This window comes from Canis lupus, chromosome 31 (genome assembly GCF_048164855.1).
Source record: "Canis lupus baileyi chromosome 31, mCanLup2.hap1, whole genome shotgun sequence".
NCBI classification, from domain to species: domain Eukaryota; kingdom Metazoa; phylum Chordata; class Mammalia; order Carnivora; family Canidae; genus Canis; species Canis lupus.
The window spans coordinates 1,985,101-2,003,457 of record NC_132868.1 but is presented as its reverse complement, the minus strand read 5'-3'; the positions used below and the strand labels follow the sequence as shown (position 1 = coordinate 2,003,457).

General features: G+C 46.2%; 1 protein-coding gene across 7 annotated transcripts in view; it reads left to right on the top strand.

Moving 5' to 3' along the window:
• TRIO (trio Rho guanine nucleotide exchange factor) overlaps window positions 1-18,357 on the top strand; it is a 355,982-nt gene that overhangs the window by 195,057 nt on the left and 142,568 nt on the right. For all 7 annotated transcript variants that reach the window (XR_012021603.1, XM_072807309.1, XM_072807307.1 and 4 more), the window contains exons 12-13: window positions 16,091-16,260; window positions 17,248-17,422. Coding sequence is in view for 6 of the 7 variants with exons in the window: in XM_072807309.1 (XP_072663410.1) it covers window positions 16,091-16,260; window positions 17,248-17,422 (345 nt within the window). In the remaining variant the exon portion in view is untranslated. The remainder of the gene's footprint in view (window positions 1-16,090; window positions 16,261-17,247; window positions 17,423-18,357) is intronic.

Genomic DNA, 18,357 nt, shown 5'->3' with positions numbered 1-18,357 from the left:
TGCCCTTGTTAATACACTGGCCTCATTGTAGAGATAATGTTATTTGGTATATGGAAAATAAGTTGGTACTAATTGTACTTTGTATATGTATTATTCTTAGTAGAAACCCTATAAAATTACAATTAAACTCCTGGAGCTTTTGAGGCAAAAAAGACTTATAAATTCAGTAAGTGTTTCAACTTTTACTGTATCTTCTAAGGAAAAAATTCTACTTCATGGCTCTTTATAAATTTGAAATGAGCCCTTCCAGATAATTTGGAATTGAACATGTGAAAGCTTATAGGCCACAGGCTAGGAAGGATCTAGAAAGAGTAAAGCTGCTGGAGAGAAACACGGGAGAGGCATCAGAGATTCGGAACCAATAGACATGTTCACGGGGAAAGAACTTCACTGCCAATTCTAGGATCTTGGGCAGTCAGTCAGTCCTCAACCACGCCATTTGTAACTTAAGCTTGGGTCTGGGAAAACCACACTTCCCTCTTACTCTGAAACTCCATGAGCCCGTGTGCCAGCTGGAGTCTCCATGGCCTTGTGCTTTACCTCACCCAGGCTGGCGGTAGGCACTGCCGTCTGCTGAATAGCCCTTTCTGAGAGAGCTGGAACTTTGTGAGCCTGGGACTGCCATCCGAATAGAACCCAACACCACTAGCTGCTTTGTCTGCTCTTAATAATGCCATCACTGAAAAAGACTTTGCAACATTTACAAAGAAACTGTTTTTTTTTCTGAAGATATATGGTCATTGTGAGGAGACCTACAAATGCTACACTTGTCCACAGCAGTTTCTAGTTACTGGGGTAGCGGGCTCTGAATTCACTCAGCTCCACTCAAGCCGTAACCACCATCTAGTCTCCCTGCCTCTGGCAGCTCTGGCTCCAGCCTCCTGCTGCACTGCTGCCAGAAATAGAAATTTGACCAGGCTGTAGCCTTGGTTTTGAACCCTCAGTCTCTGAACATGTGGGGCACTGTCCTGAAAGCTCGCAGCGGCCTCATGGCCTGGTCTCTACTTTTCCTCTAGCCCCTCACACTCAGGACAGTGTCCCCAAACCTGTGGCACTCTGACACCCCTGAAACTTGGACACACTGCTCCCCTTCATTTCCCTGGCACTTTACATGCACCTCTTATAGCACTTGTCTGAGTTGCAGTACAGTTGGGCATTTCTTTCTTTCTCCTCAGTATTGATATGTTAGCTTCTCCTTATCTTATGCATTTGAACACCCAAGCTGAGGGGGAGAAGATGGTCTGTGTGGAAAAAGCAGATGACACCTTTGCTCACTAAGCTGGGCAGACAGGCAAGCAGCAGCGAGGAGCTTGGAGAGAAGCACAGGGCGTGGCAGCTGGGGTGGGGGCTGCCGTGGCCTGGGCTGGCCTGTGCTGTTGGAGAGGGGTCTGGAGCCATGTGGTGGCCATCTGATACTCATCTCTGTGACATGCCTAGAAATAATCTTCAGGATTTGTAAAGATTAAGCTTGCTTTTAGGACAGAGAGGACCTTTTATATGAAGCAGTACTTATGGTTTATGTCACCTTTTCAACTTCGTTACGGTTTTCAAAAAGCAGACACTCAAGGAAGTTAGTTTTACAAAAGCTGTCTCCCCAGAGACTCAGTTGGTGTTCATTGGTTATTACGACATTGGTAGCATTTTTAAGAAAAAAAAAATATCTTAGAACATAAATGTTCTAGTTAGCCAACGGTGGGGCCTGTCTTGTCACCAGACCTGGAAATGGATTTAAAAGTGAAAACACTTTTGTTTTCATTGACTAACACTATGGGAACCACCAGAATTTATGAAGTGGATAGACTAAGGAGACCTTAAATCTGGTTTAAAGGTGGTTCAAGAGTTTTCAGCACATTCATTCTTCCGTTTGTCTATGAGAAACTTTCACAGTGGCAGAGAAACTGGCACGTTTTTTCCTGACTTGTTTCTTCAGTGTGTGTCCCTACAGTGACCCGAGGCCAGGGAAGGATGCCTCTGGTGGCCAGTTGCAGGGGGCCCTGGCAGGCCCGGGCAGCTGGGTGTGCAGACGCCGGGAAGCCGGCCACATACAGGCTCTGAGTGCCGCCTGATTCTTCCCTGCGATTTGCTTGGACATCGTTTTGAGCCCCAACCGCTTTCTGAGTACATTCATTTGTTTACTGACCAGCTCCAGAATTTTCCTTTGTCTGCTTCCTCTGTGCCATGCCATGCCCCAAGACCCACAGGGCTATTTGGTAGATTCTATGTAGGAAGGAATGATTTCTTCAGTCATTGTGTTTTGAAACTGAAACTGTTTCAAACTGTTATTGAAAGAAAACTTAGATTCATTTAGAATAAATTTAATTAGTTGAAAACAAGATTGAAAGTGACAGAAGGGCCAAGGAGAGGAAGCCATGCTAATTAAATACATGTTTGCATGAAGTTACTAAATAGTTTAACATATCAGAGGAATAGAAAATTGCTGAAAGATCTCTGCTATCCGAGTTAATTTTTCTCAAGCAGATCATGCAATTTAAAATTACATAAGGAAGAAAGAAAAAGTAGTTTGTCTTTTTCAGTTAGGCAAATCATGAAGCTTTCTGGAAGTTCACTTACAAAGGCTCTCCCAGCAGTGGCAGTGGCGGTGGCGGTGCGCACGTTCGCCTGCTCATTCCAGGTGTTGAGCGGTGCTTGTTTCTCCCTTTCTGAAGCACGGCAGTTACACTTTCCTTTTTGCAGGAAATGAGCACGTATTCAAAGGTGATCTCACTAACAAGTATCTTTAAAGATGCTGGGTCAAGGTGATTTCGGTTCAGTGCTAGCTCGGGAATTCTTAAGAATCCCACCTGGAAGAGGGTTGGTGGTCACATGCTGTGGCTGTTCCTTGTGGAGCCCAGCTGCCCTCTGATTGGACTCTTGGCATCATTGGCAGTCACAGTGCAGAGCCCATTCCCTCCCTCCGCCTGGCCTCCCAGAGAGGGCCTGTCTCTGTCCCCGCCCCCCGCCCTTTCAATTCCCTGGGCGGGGACAGTCCCCGGTGAGGGGCAGGTCAGCTCTCTGAGTCCTCCAGCTCCCCGACCCGTCCTATGCTAAGTCCTCTACAGGCTGATCCCCAACTTTCAAGCCTTTCATTTTGGCCTTCTCAGCTGCACTTTTGCTGATGACTCCTGTGTCTGCATTGTCTAAGATGATTACTCATTCCTCCTTTGCTATTTTACCCCTACCTCTATGCCTCCAGGGACGTATGTGATAACTGCAGACATATTCCTGTGTTTCTTGTTTAGCTTTCAATCTGAAATAATTGTAGGCTTGTGGGAAGTTGGGCAAAAAAGAAATGGACAAGGAGGTGCATGCCCCCCTCTCCCAGCCTCCCCCAGTGTCACGCCTTGTCTAACAGCAGTTCACTAGGAAGGCACTGAGGTGACTTTGCTATGCCCCGTGGAGCTTATGCCGGTGTTGCAGGTGTGCACTCGTGTGGTTAGCTCTGTGCGCTGTTACCATGTGCAGATTCATGTAACTACCACCATTTTCGACATGCAAAATCCTACAGAATTGGTATACCTCCTGTTCATGCCCAACCTCGACTGCATCTCTCACCCCTGGCAACCAGCATATCCAAAAATGTTATATAACAAGATCAAATATCATGTAAGCTTTTTACTCCACAGTAATTAATTCCCTTGAGATCCATCAGTAGTTCTTTCCTCTTCGTTACTGAGTAGTGTTTCATGGTATGGATATGTCGTGTGTTAACTATTGGCAGTTTTGGTTATTTTCAGTCTTTGGTTATTACATTAAAGGACAGCTTGGTTATTTTCAGTCTTTGGCTATTACAGAAGGAGACACCAGACCATCATGCACAGGTTTACACGTGGCCTGAAGTTTTCATTTCTCTGGGGTAAATGCCCGAAGAGTGTCACTGCTGGGCCCTCTGATAAGCCCCTGTTGTTCCAAAAGAACAAAAAACTGTTTTTCAGAATGGCATGTACATCCCCATTAACAATGGGGGAGTGAGCTCTAGCTTTGTAACTTCTCAAAAGTCCAGGATCGCTTTGATACATTTGTCAGTGGGAAAGGTTAAGCGCCAATGCATAGTATCTTAGGATGTTTACTTTAAATGATGAAATCTCAATAATTTATGCTTAATATTCAGTTCCCTAATAGCTCTCTCCTTCCATTTTTAAGCATTTGATCCCTTTGATTTACTAATCTGATGTAGATACAAATTAGCAATTAAGCAGCCCCAGGCCAGAGAAAACAAGGGAAGCTAAGGGCTTAGGACCATTTACTGTGTCATCAGCCCTTGCCTGACTGAACGTTACATTTGGCTTTGGGCATTCGATTGCCATCAACAGGTTTAGCACTTTGTCTTCATATATTCTGTGGTGGTGTTGTGCCCAAGATCACGAATCCGAGAAACCGCCAAGGAGCTGACACTGATGCAAACACACGAGGGTTTATTTACAAGCTGGAGCCTGGGTCCAAGTGCACCCGACACAGCGGAGCAGGGACTTGGACCCCGACACTAAGAGGCGCAGCAGCTTTATACGGGCCAGTGGCCCATGGGATACGCAGAAAGTTGCACAGTCATGCTGGTCCACTCGCAGGTGGCCGATTGAATTACATTTTACCCTAAAGAATTATATTTTACCCTAAAGTATCCATTTGAACTGGCCTATCACTGAGCCTGATTTCCGATTAGGGTGTGCCCTGGGCAGGTGTGCACTCGTGTGGTTAGCTCTGTGCGCTGGGCAGTGGGGCAGTGCCCTAAGTAATAAGAAGGTCAGCACAAGGCGGGTGCAGCCCAAAATAGAGTCAGACCTGCTCTGCTTGTCCAGGGGTAGGGGATTTTGTTAAATTTCCTGGGTCCCACAGTGTCTGGTATTTAAAAAAAAAAAAAAGGGACCCCTGGGTTGCTCAGTGGTTTAGCGACTGCCTTCAGCCCAGGGCATGATCCTGGAGACCCGGGATCAAGTCCCACATCAGGCTCCCTGTGTGGAGCCTGCTTCTCCCTCTGCCTGTGTCTCTGCCTCTTTGTTTCTCTCTGTGTCTCTCATGAATAAATAAATAAATACATCTCTTTTTTTTTTAATAAATCTTTTTTTTTTTTTTAAAAAAGAGGTCATTTTCCCATAGGTAGAAGTATACGTATATATTTTAAAAAAACTTGTCATTCAAGCTTTTTTTCTGTAAAAATACCATCTTTATTAAAATAACTCACAAAGTATATTAAAGTGTAACATATCCCCTGAACTGGCTGAGTGATCTGAGACAAATTGCTTCGGAGAACCTTGGCTTTCGCAACTCCAGAATAGGAATACTAAAACTCTGGGGTGCGAGGAACAGCTGAGTAAAGCTCCAGATGTAGTAGCTTACCCTAGTGCCTGTCTTGTAGCAGCTGCCAGTACAGGGCATCCTTTTTGCCTCCTCACCCGTCTATAATTGTTGAACACAGGATGAGGCAGATTTAAATGTGAAATGCAAAGGTATAAATACCTAGGTATAATCTGATCTTTTTCTGGCTTATCTTTGCTTAACCAAAACTGTATGATCTACTTTGGTGCCCTCTGTCTGAAAAGCACCGTGCTCTAGTCCTGTTCTTTAGAATCAAAGGTTGAAATCCTTCTAGACTTAGAAGCTCCATGTCTAGCCCCACTCTATCAGGACAGGGTCAGCTCTTTTATAAAGAATCTTTACTCATGAGTCATTCCATACTGACATGTGTTACTTTGTACGCGTCACTAAATACTTTTATTACCAGCCAGAGCTACAGAATAAGTGACCCCCCCCCCACCAAATAAATACATATGAAACATTTTTATGGGATGCCTGGGTGGCTCAGTGGTTGGTTGAGCATCTGCCTTCAGCTCAGATCATGATCCTGGTGTCCTGGGATCGAATCCCACATCGGGCTCCCTGCAGGGAGCCTGTGTCTCTGCCTCTCTCTGTGTCTCTCATGAAAAAATAAATAAAATATTTTTGTTAGCCTGTGGGGGAAGAGGGATGTTACTATCTAAAAGGAAGTCCCGTTTATCCAAATAATTTCATGTAAAACAAGTTTTTTATCTGTAGAGTAGTTTAAAACTGGTTTAAATTCATGAATTTTCTATCTCTTAATATTGGTCCAATATTTTCAGGTAGAGAAAATTTTTATGTCAACAGAGAAATTAGATGGTAGTGTGGAGAATTACAGGAAACTCTAACATACCTGACACATAATGGTTGCTTAGATGATTTTAAGTAAATGAATTAATAAGTAATGTATATTATTTTTATTTGTAATTCAGTATTACAGCAGGAATTGAAAATCTAAACTGCACCAATTCTGAATTTTACAATTTCTTGTTGAAGTGTCAGCCCTTGATGGAGAGTTGGAAGTGTCTGCTTTAAGTTGTTTGTAGATTGGCCTCAATTAATGTAATAAAAAGGAGGGAGGCACTTTAACAGAATGTCAAACCAGTGCAATATGATAGGTCTTAAAATGCCCACCTGAAAATGGATGTATATGTGATCTGGTTTACTTATTAGACTGTTACTTAATAGAGCATTTTTAATATTCTTAATTTTTTATTTTGATACTTGGCTTCCTAAACTAAATGGGTTAGATCTTCAGTTAATTGCGAAAAGTACATCATCCATATGCATTTCTGGCATGTATTGTTTGTTACTGATTATTGTTGTTATTGATTAAGTGGTACATTGATTGCCAGCAACATATGAGGGTTTTGTCAGGAAAGCTTAAAAGCTCTAGATAAGAAAAAGCTTCTTGTTTTGTTGTTTGTTTTCCTTTCTTTGAAGCCCAAAATTCAGAACCCCAAGATCAAGGAAGGGCTGGGCTTTCTGCCTGGCACTAGTGAAGTCAATGGATGCAAGTAGAAAGTAGACTTCATCCACTTTCACTTTGCTTTTTTGTTCACCTCAAGGAGGCTGCTTTTCAGACTGCCTTAGAAGAAGTAAAAGATCAAAATGAGTGAAGATTTTAGAAGAAAGGACTTATTTCTTCTAAGTGAGTTCAAGTCTCTATTGCAAAACAAATTAGACCCCTGAGTGGTGAGAGAACTTGATGATTGGGTCTGTTGACCTTTATGGAAGTGTGACAGGAGAAAAGCCAGGAGGCTGGAGATGCAGAAGGCAGAGGTCACACAGCACTCAGGCAAGGTCAGCCCTAGGCAGAGTTCTAGAAGAGGCAGTTTATAAACCACCAGTAGAGAAAGATGTGAACAAGTTATAGCCTGTTAATTTATTCTTTACTGGGTTTCTGGTTTGATGAAGGGCCTGCAGTGGAATTAGTGAGCATTTGACATTTAATTTGTAGACAAAATAGGAAAGTATGAGTAATCCCTTAGTACAGTCACTAGAATCAAACTGCTGAATGGCTGGGAAAAAACTGTCAACTGAGGGAGTCCATTTTCACAAGACCAGCCCTGTCCTTACCTTACCATGCTGCTCCCCAAGTGGAAGGTACCAGCCAGAAAGTGCTTCTGATAGTAAGATATTACTCATCAGTTTGTTGAGTAAAGAAGTAGTTTCTAGTCCAGACCCATGGTTGGACCAGACTTGCTGATAGTGGTGGCAATGGGAAATGGTAGGTCATTCACCTCAGTTGGACCTGAGGCCTAGGAGATGGGTGGGTTTCATCCCTGGTGTCCCCTTCTGTAGGAGGGCAGCCTGTGCAGTGGTCATGTCTTTGAAGTGACTCTGCTAATGTAGCAGAACTCTTATGTCCCAATGTAACACCTGGAAACATTACTCAGTGGAACGCTGGCACCCTGAAAACTCATCTTTGTTGTGTGGAGAGCTGTTTATCTTGAAAATGGGCAGATTGCCACAAAGCAAGGGCAGACTTGATGCAGCAGAAATAATTGTGGTGACCTTAAAAGCCTTGCCAGTGAGACTGTCATCACTGAGATTGTTAGTGGATGACCTCAGTGAGGCTGGGGTTGGTGTTTCCCCAATACATATCCGTCCCCATGTAGAAAGCCTGTGGGTGGGTGGATTGGCATGGGAGGCATGCTTATTAGAGTCTAGGCCAGGGTCTGTAGAATACGTAGGATCCCAAAACATGTCAGCAGGAATAAGTCAAAACATCCATCACAGAAATTGCATTCATGGGTTTTAATATGAGCCTTTTGAATCAGAGATGCTCATCTAGGCAGGTTGTAGAGTAAGGGTCACATAGATGGCCACAACACTTGTTAAAACAACAGCCATACACATGTTCATGAACAGAGTACACAGTAGTGTCCTGCCCTGTGGCTGGATGAGAAAAAATCACGACTGGGAGGCAATCATCTTGCTGTGCACTGCTGGTTGGATCACACGTGGTGTTGCCTTTGCTCACCAGTCCCCACTTTCCAAGGGGGGAGTGTTCAGAGAAGAGTGAGCTGGTGTGGAAGGAGTTTCAGAATCTGCCACGCTGGTAGAGCCCAAGGAATGAAGTGTTATCTATCCTTGGGATCTGGAGGACCAATGCTCAAGAGACTTGTAGAGTGAAGGAGGAATTACATTGTGACTCAGGGGGGAAAACAGTTGCTGTCAAAATGACGTGGGGGTGGAGGAGCTCTTCCCAAATTTGAAACCTCAGGGGAGAGTGTTTTATGCTTTGGCAATATTGGGGAATAAAAAGAAAAAAAATCTCTCATCTCAAAATCTGTTTTTCACAAAGTTGACTTCATGTAAGCACCTGAATGCTTGAAGTTCCCACTCTGACCGTGGCCTCTGTGTGGTCCCTCCACCCAGCCATCACCTATACCTCACCTTGTCCTTGATTGCCTACCCATGTGGCATTGCCTCCTGACTGGGGGCTACCCTGACACGCTTCTGCTTGCTTCTCCTTCTGTCTGCTCTCTTACACATACTTGCAGACATATTATTTCATGATACTTTGATTTCTGTGCCCCCCCCCCCAGGCCTTGCCCAGTACATCCTTCAGCAACTCCCTTTTGTCACATTAAGGCATATTTTATCACCCACCCCAGAATAACGAGTTACTTCTCAAGCCCTTACTCCTTGCTGATCCGGGCACCAGGCATGTGCACCATTTCAGGCTGAAGGAGGTGCTGCACATGGCAGGAACAGTTCCTCTTTGAGCCGCACTGCTTGTAGCTGAAACTGAATCAGGATCTGTGTGCACAGCGGGTGCCCTCTGAAGTCCTGCCTATAAGCTGCCACCAAACCTACCTATTCCTGTACCTGGCTTGCAGCTTCGCTGGGGGTTTGGCTTTTATGCATCCAGGGCTGGCCTGACCACTTGCTCATCCCCATTGGTACCCAAATGATTGTCCTTGTCATAAATAACAGTAGGAAAGCAGACCCCAGTGGTAGTAGCTTCTGTTTATTTCTTTCACAGGCCTGTGGTCACTTCATTTGATTTTCAGACTGGCTTTGCCAGTGAGGGAAGACGTACAGACAAAATGATCCCATTTCATGGATGAGAAATCCGAGGGTAGAGAGTGCCAAGGATTTTCCCAAGGCCACATGCAAATAGGGGCCAACATCTGAGGAGTTGTGCTTCTCCTTCAGATGGCGTGGGCTGGTGGACTGCACTCAGACTTCACATCTGAAAGAGGTTGCAGCTAAAACAATCCCCAGATCTCAGCATTCCCCCACCACCCGAGCTAACCATCCTACTACCTGCAGAATAGGGCTGGGAGCTCAGTCCTTCCTGGGATTCTTGCAGGCCAGCAAGTTCCTCTGGGAGCTCTCTGGCAAAGTCTCCCTTGCTGCAGTTTCCTCCTTTAGGCTCCTTTACAAGGGGGAGGGGCCCAAGTGCAAGTTCACCTGGGTCACACCCAGCCTGACTCTGCTGGATCCAGGACCAGAGCTCTCACATCTTTGTCACAGGACCTCTGTCCCTAGAAGCTCGTGTGTCTCCCAGCCTTCTCTGTGGATGGATCCTGGTCCGTGAACCAGGTCTGTATACAGCTGCATCCTGGTGGTGGGTTGGGTTGAAGCCCTCTTCCTTGGAGTGCTGCTGGCCATGGCTCAGAGGGCCTCTAAGGGGGGCAGCATTGCCCAGCTCTGGCCATGGGCCACGGTTCTCCTAGTGAAATCCAAGGTGCTGAGAACCCAGATGAAGTTTAGCTCCTCTCCTGCTGTCGGCAGAGATGTATCTCTTTACTGTAAATTAACAGCATGGACAGAAGTTCAGGGTTTTGTCACGCTCAGGAAATTTATGGTAGAAAGTTTCACAGGTATCTTAGAGACTTTTTCTCATTCTTTTATTCAAGTATTTTAGGCATCATATAACTTAAAAGCTTAAAAATAGGCTTTATTGGAATCATACTGCATTATGCTATGTATCAGTTTGTCACCAACTGACATCAGAAATGACCTTTATCTGGGGATCCCTGGGTGGTTCAATGGTTTGGCGCCTGCCTTTGGCCCAGGGCATGATCCTGGAATCCCTGGATCGAGTCCCATGTCGGGCTCCCTGCGTAGAGCCTGCTTCTCCCTCTGCCTGTGTCTCTGACTCACTCTCTCTGTGTCTCTCATGAATAAATAAATAAAATATTTGAAAAAAAAAGAAAAGAAATTACCTTTATCTGAGAATCCTTTTTTTCTCCAAATAGAGAATATTTTCTGTAGAAGCAGAAGAAAAGAAAATCCAAAGGGGCAAAGGATTTGGGGGCCTTTTGACATTATGGGTTTAAATATAACCTTGCTCCTTCTACCTCATTTACTGTTGTTCCCTCTTCAACTGCCCGGGCCCAAGATCCATGTCTGTGGTTTCCCTGGTACCCATGGCCCTTCACTGGTTCCACGGCTGGCCGGGCTGGGCCAGCATGTCCCACTGTGGTTGCGTGTCCGAGTGTCCACGATGTTGAGGAAAGGAAGAGGTTTGACCCACAGATCCTCGTGGCACTTGCCCTGCAACCAAGGGGAAGTATTTCTATGGACTCCAGTGCACTAATTCTAGCACCTTTTCCTCATACTATTTTTAGATGTAAAGAGATTGAAACGTGGGATGGTGTTAAGTCTACCAGACTGAGTGACATATTTTGAACAATGGGTAGGAACCTGGATATGTTTTGAAAAATATCTAGAGAAAGACGACTTTTAAAACTTTGTGGTTCTTACTAGAAAATTTTTTTCCAGAAGAACAAAAACTGGTAATAGTTACTTATTTCTTCACTCTGCATGTATCCTCCCATCCCGTTTACCCTTCCCAGCAGCTCCCTGAGTTGTAGGTACTGTTACCAGGCCCATTTTATAGAGGAGAAGCTGGAGGCCCGGACTCTGCTAGGTACCTTGCTCGAGGCCATGGCCTAGGATGTTATGTTAGGAGGATAGGGTGTCAAGCAATCTAGCTTCAGAGGCTACACTCTTAATTGTTACTCTGCATTACCTCTTAGGAGAATGTTTGAACTATCATTTGTGGCCCTGGCCATGAGGTTCTGTAGAAGCACTTACATATTGTGCCTCAGGCCACTTCCAAGCATTGGTTTTGGTCTCCTCCTCCTCACAGTGTCTAGAAGCAAGGCTCATTAACATGGTTTCATAACCTAATTATATATGTATTTTTTGCAGTGTTTGCCAGAGAAGAAGAGTTTTGTACCCTGTCATCCATCCTTCACCACAAGCAGAGTCGTGAGTTAGGCCTCACAGCTGAGTCAGGGAGGAGCACCAGATAGACACCTCTTGGGTCCAATGTGGCATCTAGGGCACTGGTGCAAGAAAGATGCTGGGCCAGGGCTCCTGGAGGGGCCTAGCCAGCTGATGTCCCTGGGGAGGCCTGACCCGTCTGTGTGAACAAGGGTGGGAAGGAGGGTTGGGCCACCTGGATGCTGGATGTGTCATATCTAGTACATGCAGATCCTCTACCAGCTGTCTTCATTCATGTTGTTGTATTTTGCTGATATTGTAGTGTTTTTTCGAGTGGGCTTTGAAAAAAAAATGTGTTTCTGTTTTCTCCACAAATTTTAAAAAAAGATATTAGTCTCTACTAGTGTTAAGAGAACCTAGCTCTTAAAAGTGTAGTGCAACTAAAATTGGAGGCCCCCATTGGTTCTCACTCTCCATGGGCCAGATTGTTCTCTGATGAGTCCCACACCCTCTTCCGTGATGCCAAGTCTACATTTGGGGTAGACTTGGCTCCTTTACCTTCTCATCAGTGCTGCTTCTGTTTAGATTACAGTGTAATAGAGCAGTCCTTTTTGGATGTACATTTGCTTGTACACCGAACGCCACTGAATGAGTGCTACCCTTTCTAAAGAACCAGTAGTATAATTAGTGCAGTGCCTCTCTATCCATTCCTTATGTGTGCTCCACTTTCCACCCATTCGTTAGCCACCTGTTAGTTAACCAGGGCTGACTCACAGGCAAGTGTACTTCAAAGGACACCCCCCCTTCCTGGGTTCCCTTACACAGACACGAGCAGCTTCACTGCAGTGTGTATGGTAAGGTGGAAGATAATAGTTGGGATTTTGAGAGAAAGGGACTGAAGTGGTTTTTTTAAATTTTCTTTTACAGTGGAGTCCGTGTAATTGAATGGGTCGACCTTTTCATAGTGTTTGTTTTCAGTCAAGTGTCCCCAGGGTGGGAAGGCTGCTGTGGCCTTGTGTGGTTGAGGGTTTTTTTTTCCTCTACAGGGAGCAAGTGGGAGGAGGTTGATGAAACCATTTCAGCTGGAAAAGCCTACCTATTAGATAACATATCCTGAATGTTTTTGACTCAATAAAATGTCTTGGTAAAATTTTTTGCTCACTGGCACATTCTTGGTTTCTTTTAGTGAATCTTGCCTCTTGAGTTAATTTGGGTGGGTCATTATGCTTTGGGAATTAAATTTGTACAGAGTACTGCTGATCACTCAGTGCTCTCCTGCGCTGTCTTCTGGCCCTCGTAGTGACTTCCTGAGGCCAGTATTGGTCTGAGGGTCCCTGCTGTAGCGAACCGCGTCTCAGAGAAATTCAGTGATCTCTTAGGTCACAGAGCAGCGCTTTCTTTTTCTTTTCTTTTTTTTTTTTAATTTATTTTTAAGTTATTTTTTAATAATAAATTTATTTTTTATTGGTGTTCAATTTGCCAACATAGAGAATAACACCCAGTGCTCATCCCATCAACTGCCCCCCTCAGTGCCCGTCACCCATTCACCTCCACCCCCCGCCCTCCTCCCCTTCCACCACCCCTAATTCATTTCCCAGAGTTAGGAGTCTTTATGTTCTGTCTCCCTTTCTGATATTTCTCACACATTTCTTCTCCATTCCCTTATATTCCCTTTCACTATTATTTATATTCCCCAAATAAATGAGAACACACTGTTTGTCCTTCTCCGATTGACTTACTTCACTCAGCATAATACCCTCCAGTTCCATCCACGTTGAAGCAAATGGTGGGTATTTGTCGTTTCTAATGGCTGAGGAATATTCCATTGTATACATAGACCACATTTTCTTTATCCATTCATCTTTCAATGGACACCGAGGCTCCTTCCACAGTTTGGCTATTGTGGACATGAGCAGCACTTTCTTAAAGCATCTCTTAAATCCACAGTAGTCCTACTGTATAATATGACCTGTAGAACTTGGGAGGTTTTTCATAGGAAATATTGGAGCAGATTGGGAGATGCTAATGATCATGATGGTATTTACAAATGCAGCAGTGTTCATGAGAATTTAGAGGAAAGCAGACAACAAACCCTAAAGAGTATGTTCTTGATTATGGGCCCTTTATAGATTGTACAGAGCATTAGTCCATATTTATATGGTGATTCAAAGAATGGTACTTTTGATGTTGACCTACAGTATCAGTGCAAAGTGTGACTGGAGCTAGAGGGCGCTTCTCCAATACCGGCTTTGTCAATAGCTCGGCACCAGCAGTTGATTTTGTCCATGTCGTGAAGGTGACTACATAACCTAGGCTACTTTTCCTTAATCTATAAGATCAAAGAGGTGAACCAGCCTACCTCTTTTTTTTTTTTTTAATTTATTTATGATAGTCACACACAGAGAGAGAGAGAGGCAGAGACATAGGCAGAGGGAGAAGCAGGCTCCATGCGCCGAAAGCCCGACGTGGGATTCGATCCCGGGTCTCCAGGATCGCGCCCTGGGCCAAAGGCAGGCGCCACACCGCTGGGCCACCCAGGGATCCCAAGCCTACCTCTTAAACTCCTTTAAATTAAAATTCTGGAATTGGATGCAGTTTGGTAACTTAATACACAAAAATGGGTGGATAGTAAAAAAAAAAAAAAAAAGTTAACAGGTGTTTTATTGAACATTTTTAGTAAAATCAACTCCTAGGGTCCCAGGTAGCTTAACTGAAAAATAAGTCCTTTGCCATCACTTTCCTTGTTTTTAAATTCACCTGCTGTATTGAAAATACTTACTGACCTGACAGGAGCCATATGGATATTTTATTTCTAACTAAAGCTACGTTTAACAACAAAAGAATTCTTAGAAGGTTAGCTTGGGTTTGCCATCATTAGTAAGTAGGGAATTAACTAATTAAAACCATATAAGATAGACGGCACTCATCTGGAATGACTAAAATTAAAAAGACCGACCATATCAGGTATTGTTGAGGATGAAGAAGAATTAGAACTTTCAAAGGCTGCTTGCAGAAATGTGCCTGGTACAGCCCCTTGGGAAGAGCAGTTTGGTGATTTGTAAAAAAATTTAAACATAGACCTATATGTGATCCAGCATTCTACACCACTATTCATCATTAAAAAGTAAGGTGGGGGTTAACATAGGTACATGCAGAGACCGTGCACAGAAGTTCATAGGAGCAATGTTTGTAATGGCCAAAAAGTGGAGACAGCTCAGATGTCCTCACCAGGTGAGGGGCTAAACTGGGCCATATACATAGGCTGGAATCCTGTTTCACAGTAGAAAAGGTACCCACGGTAGTATGGATGGAGCTCGAAATAATTATGTTGGAGGAAAGAAAGCAGACCAGAAATAGAGTTCATACTATATGGTTCCTTTTCTAGGCTTTTTCAAGAAAACTCCAGCTAATCTCTAGTGACAGCAGCTGGGTGGTTGCCTGGGGAGGGAGGGCAGAGGGGAACAGAGAGATTCCAGAGGGCACAGGGTGACAGAGCTGTTCCCTGTGGACAGCAGGGGTCCTTTCATGGGCTTGACCACATGCTAAGAACTTCGCAAACTGTATCCTGAAATTCGTGCAGTTTATTGCATGTCACTTATAGCTCAGTAAAGCAGTTTTCAAAGGAGATGAGCTCAGAAGCAAAAGACCCAATAAGCATTTGCTCTGGCAAGCATGGTCTCACCGTGGGAGCCACAGGGCCTGGCTGTAGTGGGCGCTTGGAAGATAGTGTTGGGGGGTTGCTTCTCACATCCCCCAGGAAGCAGGAAGCATTTTCTCCTCACACAAACCACTTCTAAGCTGCCAGAGCCTGTGTGGTATAAGTGGCCGTCTCCTCCTGTCTACCGAGTGCCCCCCACAGGTGTGGGGGGTGGGGGAGGGACCATGGGCTCCTCTCGCCAGGCCTGGACTACCTCTTGCCACTGCTGTTCCAGATTGTCTTTACGTGGCCTCATCCCCTGACCCATTGTGAGTGGTGTACAGTGGCGTCGCAGGTGTCTTCAGCACGCACGCTCCTTCCACCTGTGTGGGTGAGCGGCGGCCGGGCCGGGCCGGGGTCCCAAACGCTGCTGCTGCCTGTGGATTCTTCGCCGCATCACATGCTGCCTCCTTTTCTGAGCGATGTAAAGCAGCCACATCTGAGCAGCAGCTTAATAATTAATAATGGGTTGTAGTGCTCTTGCTAAAAATAAAATAAGACCATCCATCTGCTAAACAAGAGTCAGAGGATGTGTAAAAGAACGCTTAACTTATGCTTAGCAGATGTGCCGTAGGCAGAAGGGGCCTTTCTTACCTCTCTTGCACCATGATTGAGCCTAGGAAGAGTCCAAAAGAGTGACTTCCCTTCCCTTCCCTTCCCTCTTTTCTCTGTGGCCGTCCCCTTGGGCTCTCTTCTGTTTGTGCTGCCCCACGCTGGGGTTGTACACTGGTGCCTGTTCTGGGTGCTCCCCCCTTCCCTCCCATCTCCGGGAGAGGCTGCTGCCAGTGGGCTTTGGGCTGGGCTCCCAGGCTGGCGGTGTGGGCTCTCAGTGTCCAACACCAGGCTTCCCGGGGGGCAGGGGGCCCGGCCTCACTGCACTCTGTCCTTCCCCAGCTGTGGACATGGCTGGAGGAGCTGCAGAAGGAGCTGCTGGACGATGTGTACGCCGAGTCGGTGGAGGCCGTGCAGGACCTCATCAAGCGCTTTGGCCAACAGCAGCAGACGACCCTGCAAGTGACGGTCAACGTGATCAAGGAAGGGGAGGACCTCATACAGCAGCTGAGGTGGGCCCATCCCTGCCCTCCCACCGGAGTGCAGATGCTTTGAAATCCTTCCAGGAATGTCCCCTTCCCTGGGCTCCCACTTTTGAACAATTAGCTGTGATTCTCTGTCCAACTAGGTAGAGAACAAATAACATTTCTGCATACAAAGGAGAGTAACATTCCTTTCTTTTTTTTCCCCCACTATGACCGTCTTTTTGACTTGGTGATTTCCCTCATTACAGCACTGACTAATAAACTTTCCCAGAACTCAGCTTTTATTGCTTTCCTGTTAACACCTACCTAATAATTACTGAAATGTCTTTGTGAACTGGATTGATTTAAAGCTCCTCTGACTGCGTCCTTCAGGCCCTGACTGACCTGCCTCTCTAGAGGATGCTGGGCCTCCCTGTCCTCGGAGGGACAGGGAGGCTCAGGGAGGCCAGGCCTAGTGGGGAGCGTCACCTGTCCCTCAGGTGCTCCTCCATGCAGGAAGGCAGGAGGCCCTGCTGGGCCTGGAAGCAGATTCATTTTACAGATCACTGAGAGGACAGCTTTTGAATCATTACTGGTTATTTCACGTGATGCTCACTTTGCCCAGAGTCAGGAAAAAGTGACCTAATAAAGGCTGAATTGATCGCATTAGTTTAACCCCTTGTTGCCGATACGACTCTATCATTTGTAGCAAACAGATGTCATATCGCCTATTCTGTTCTCTCTCCTCAAGGAGACGGGTGGCTGAAGTGCCTTTCTGTAACAGGCTTTTTTGAGAGCGGGGGTGGGCGGTGCAGAGGAGTCTTGAGGGTGGCCTCAAACCTGGCAGCTCCCTCGGAGGAGGAAGCTTTGTGTACAGCATTGTGTGGCGGGAGGGGCCGCTGTTTCCATTTTCTGAGACCAGCAGCCCTGCTTCCTGTCAGCCTCCTGCCCCCTGAAGTCCACCCGGCCGGATCTGGTCTCTGACAATGGAAGACGTTCTCATGCCGCCGGTCCATCCCCCTCTGCCTTCCGCAGGGACTCAGCCATCTCCAGCAACAAGACCCCCCACAACAGCTCCATCAGTCACATCGAGACGGTGCTTCAGCAGCTGGACGAGGCCCAGGCCCAGATGGAGGAGCTCTTCCAGGAGCGCAAAATCAAGCTGGAGCTCTTCCTGCAGCTGCGCATATTCGAGAGGGATGCCATCGATGTGAGTGTCAGTCCCTCCTCTGTCCCCGCCTCTGCCCCGCCTCTGCCCCGTGGGTTCCTGCCTCCTCTCCTGGCCCTGGTCAGGACAGTCAGAGGGAGGAAGGACAGCGCCTTGCCCTGGAGCTGGGGGGATTGTGCTGGAAGGCACACTGCACGGCAGGTAGAGCCAAGCAGAGCTGCCACATACAAGTACAGCTGCCTTGCAGCGTAGCCCTCACTAGGTCCATGCAGCACTCCCCGACCTGTGGGGTGGTCTGTGGGGCAGAGTCACACCCTGGAGCCACTATCCTCTCTTCTTCCTTCTGTCTTTCCCCTCCTTGCCCCGCTGCCTGCCTTTCCCCCTCTGCAGCCCCCTCCCCAGACAGTGAGAATAAGCCTAGCCTATGCTGGTAGCTTTTTTGAGAGTATGAAATCCAGTTTTTTTCCTCCACCAAAGTGTGCTCCAATGATCTTTCATTCTTACCTAAAAATTACACCTTCAATGTGAGGTTTTTTTTCTTTTTCTTCAACAAAAGGGTGGTTCTTAATTTTGTGCCAGGGAAGATCTTATTTTTGGACTTGATGAAGTACAAGCAGAAGTGAGTGTAATTGGATGATGCTGAACTTGTCTGTGGAACAGGATGAAAGGGACCAAAGCTCACTTCAGCTGGGGGGGAGGCCAGTTTCCTGGTGCCTGTCCATTTCATACAGCTGGTGGGGGGACAGAGTGCCTGTCCGGGTACCTGTGAGCCCACCCATTGGTCCTGTGCCAGCGGAGCAGAGTCTGTAGCCCGTGCCCTCCCCAGGCTAGTGCCTCGAGGCTGTGCAGGGCTGGCAATCACTTCTCAGCTGAGGGGAGGACCCTCTGCCAGAAGTGGACCTTTGCTTCCTTCTTTTGGGCCTGTGTGTAGGCCCATGTCCAAGTGGTAGGCTCGATGTGTGGTACAGGGTCCAGGC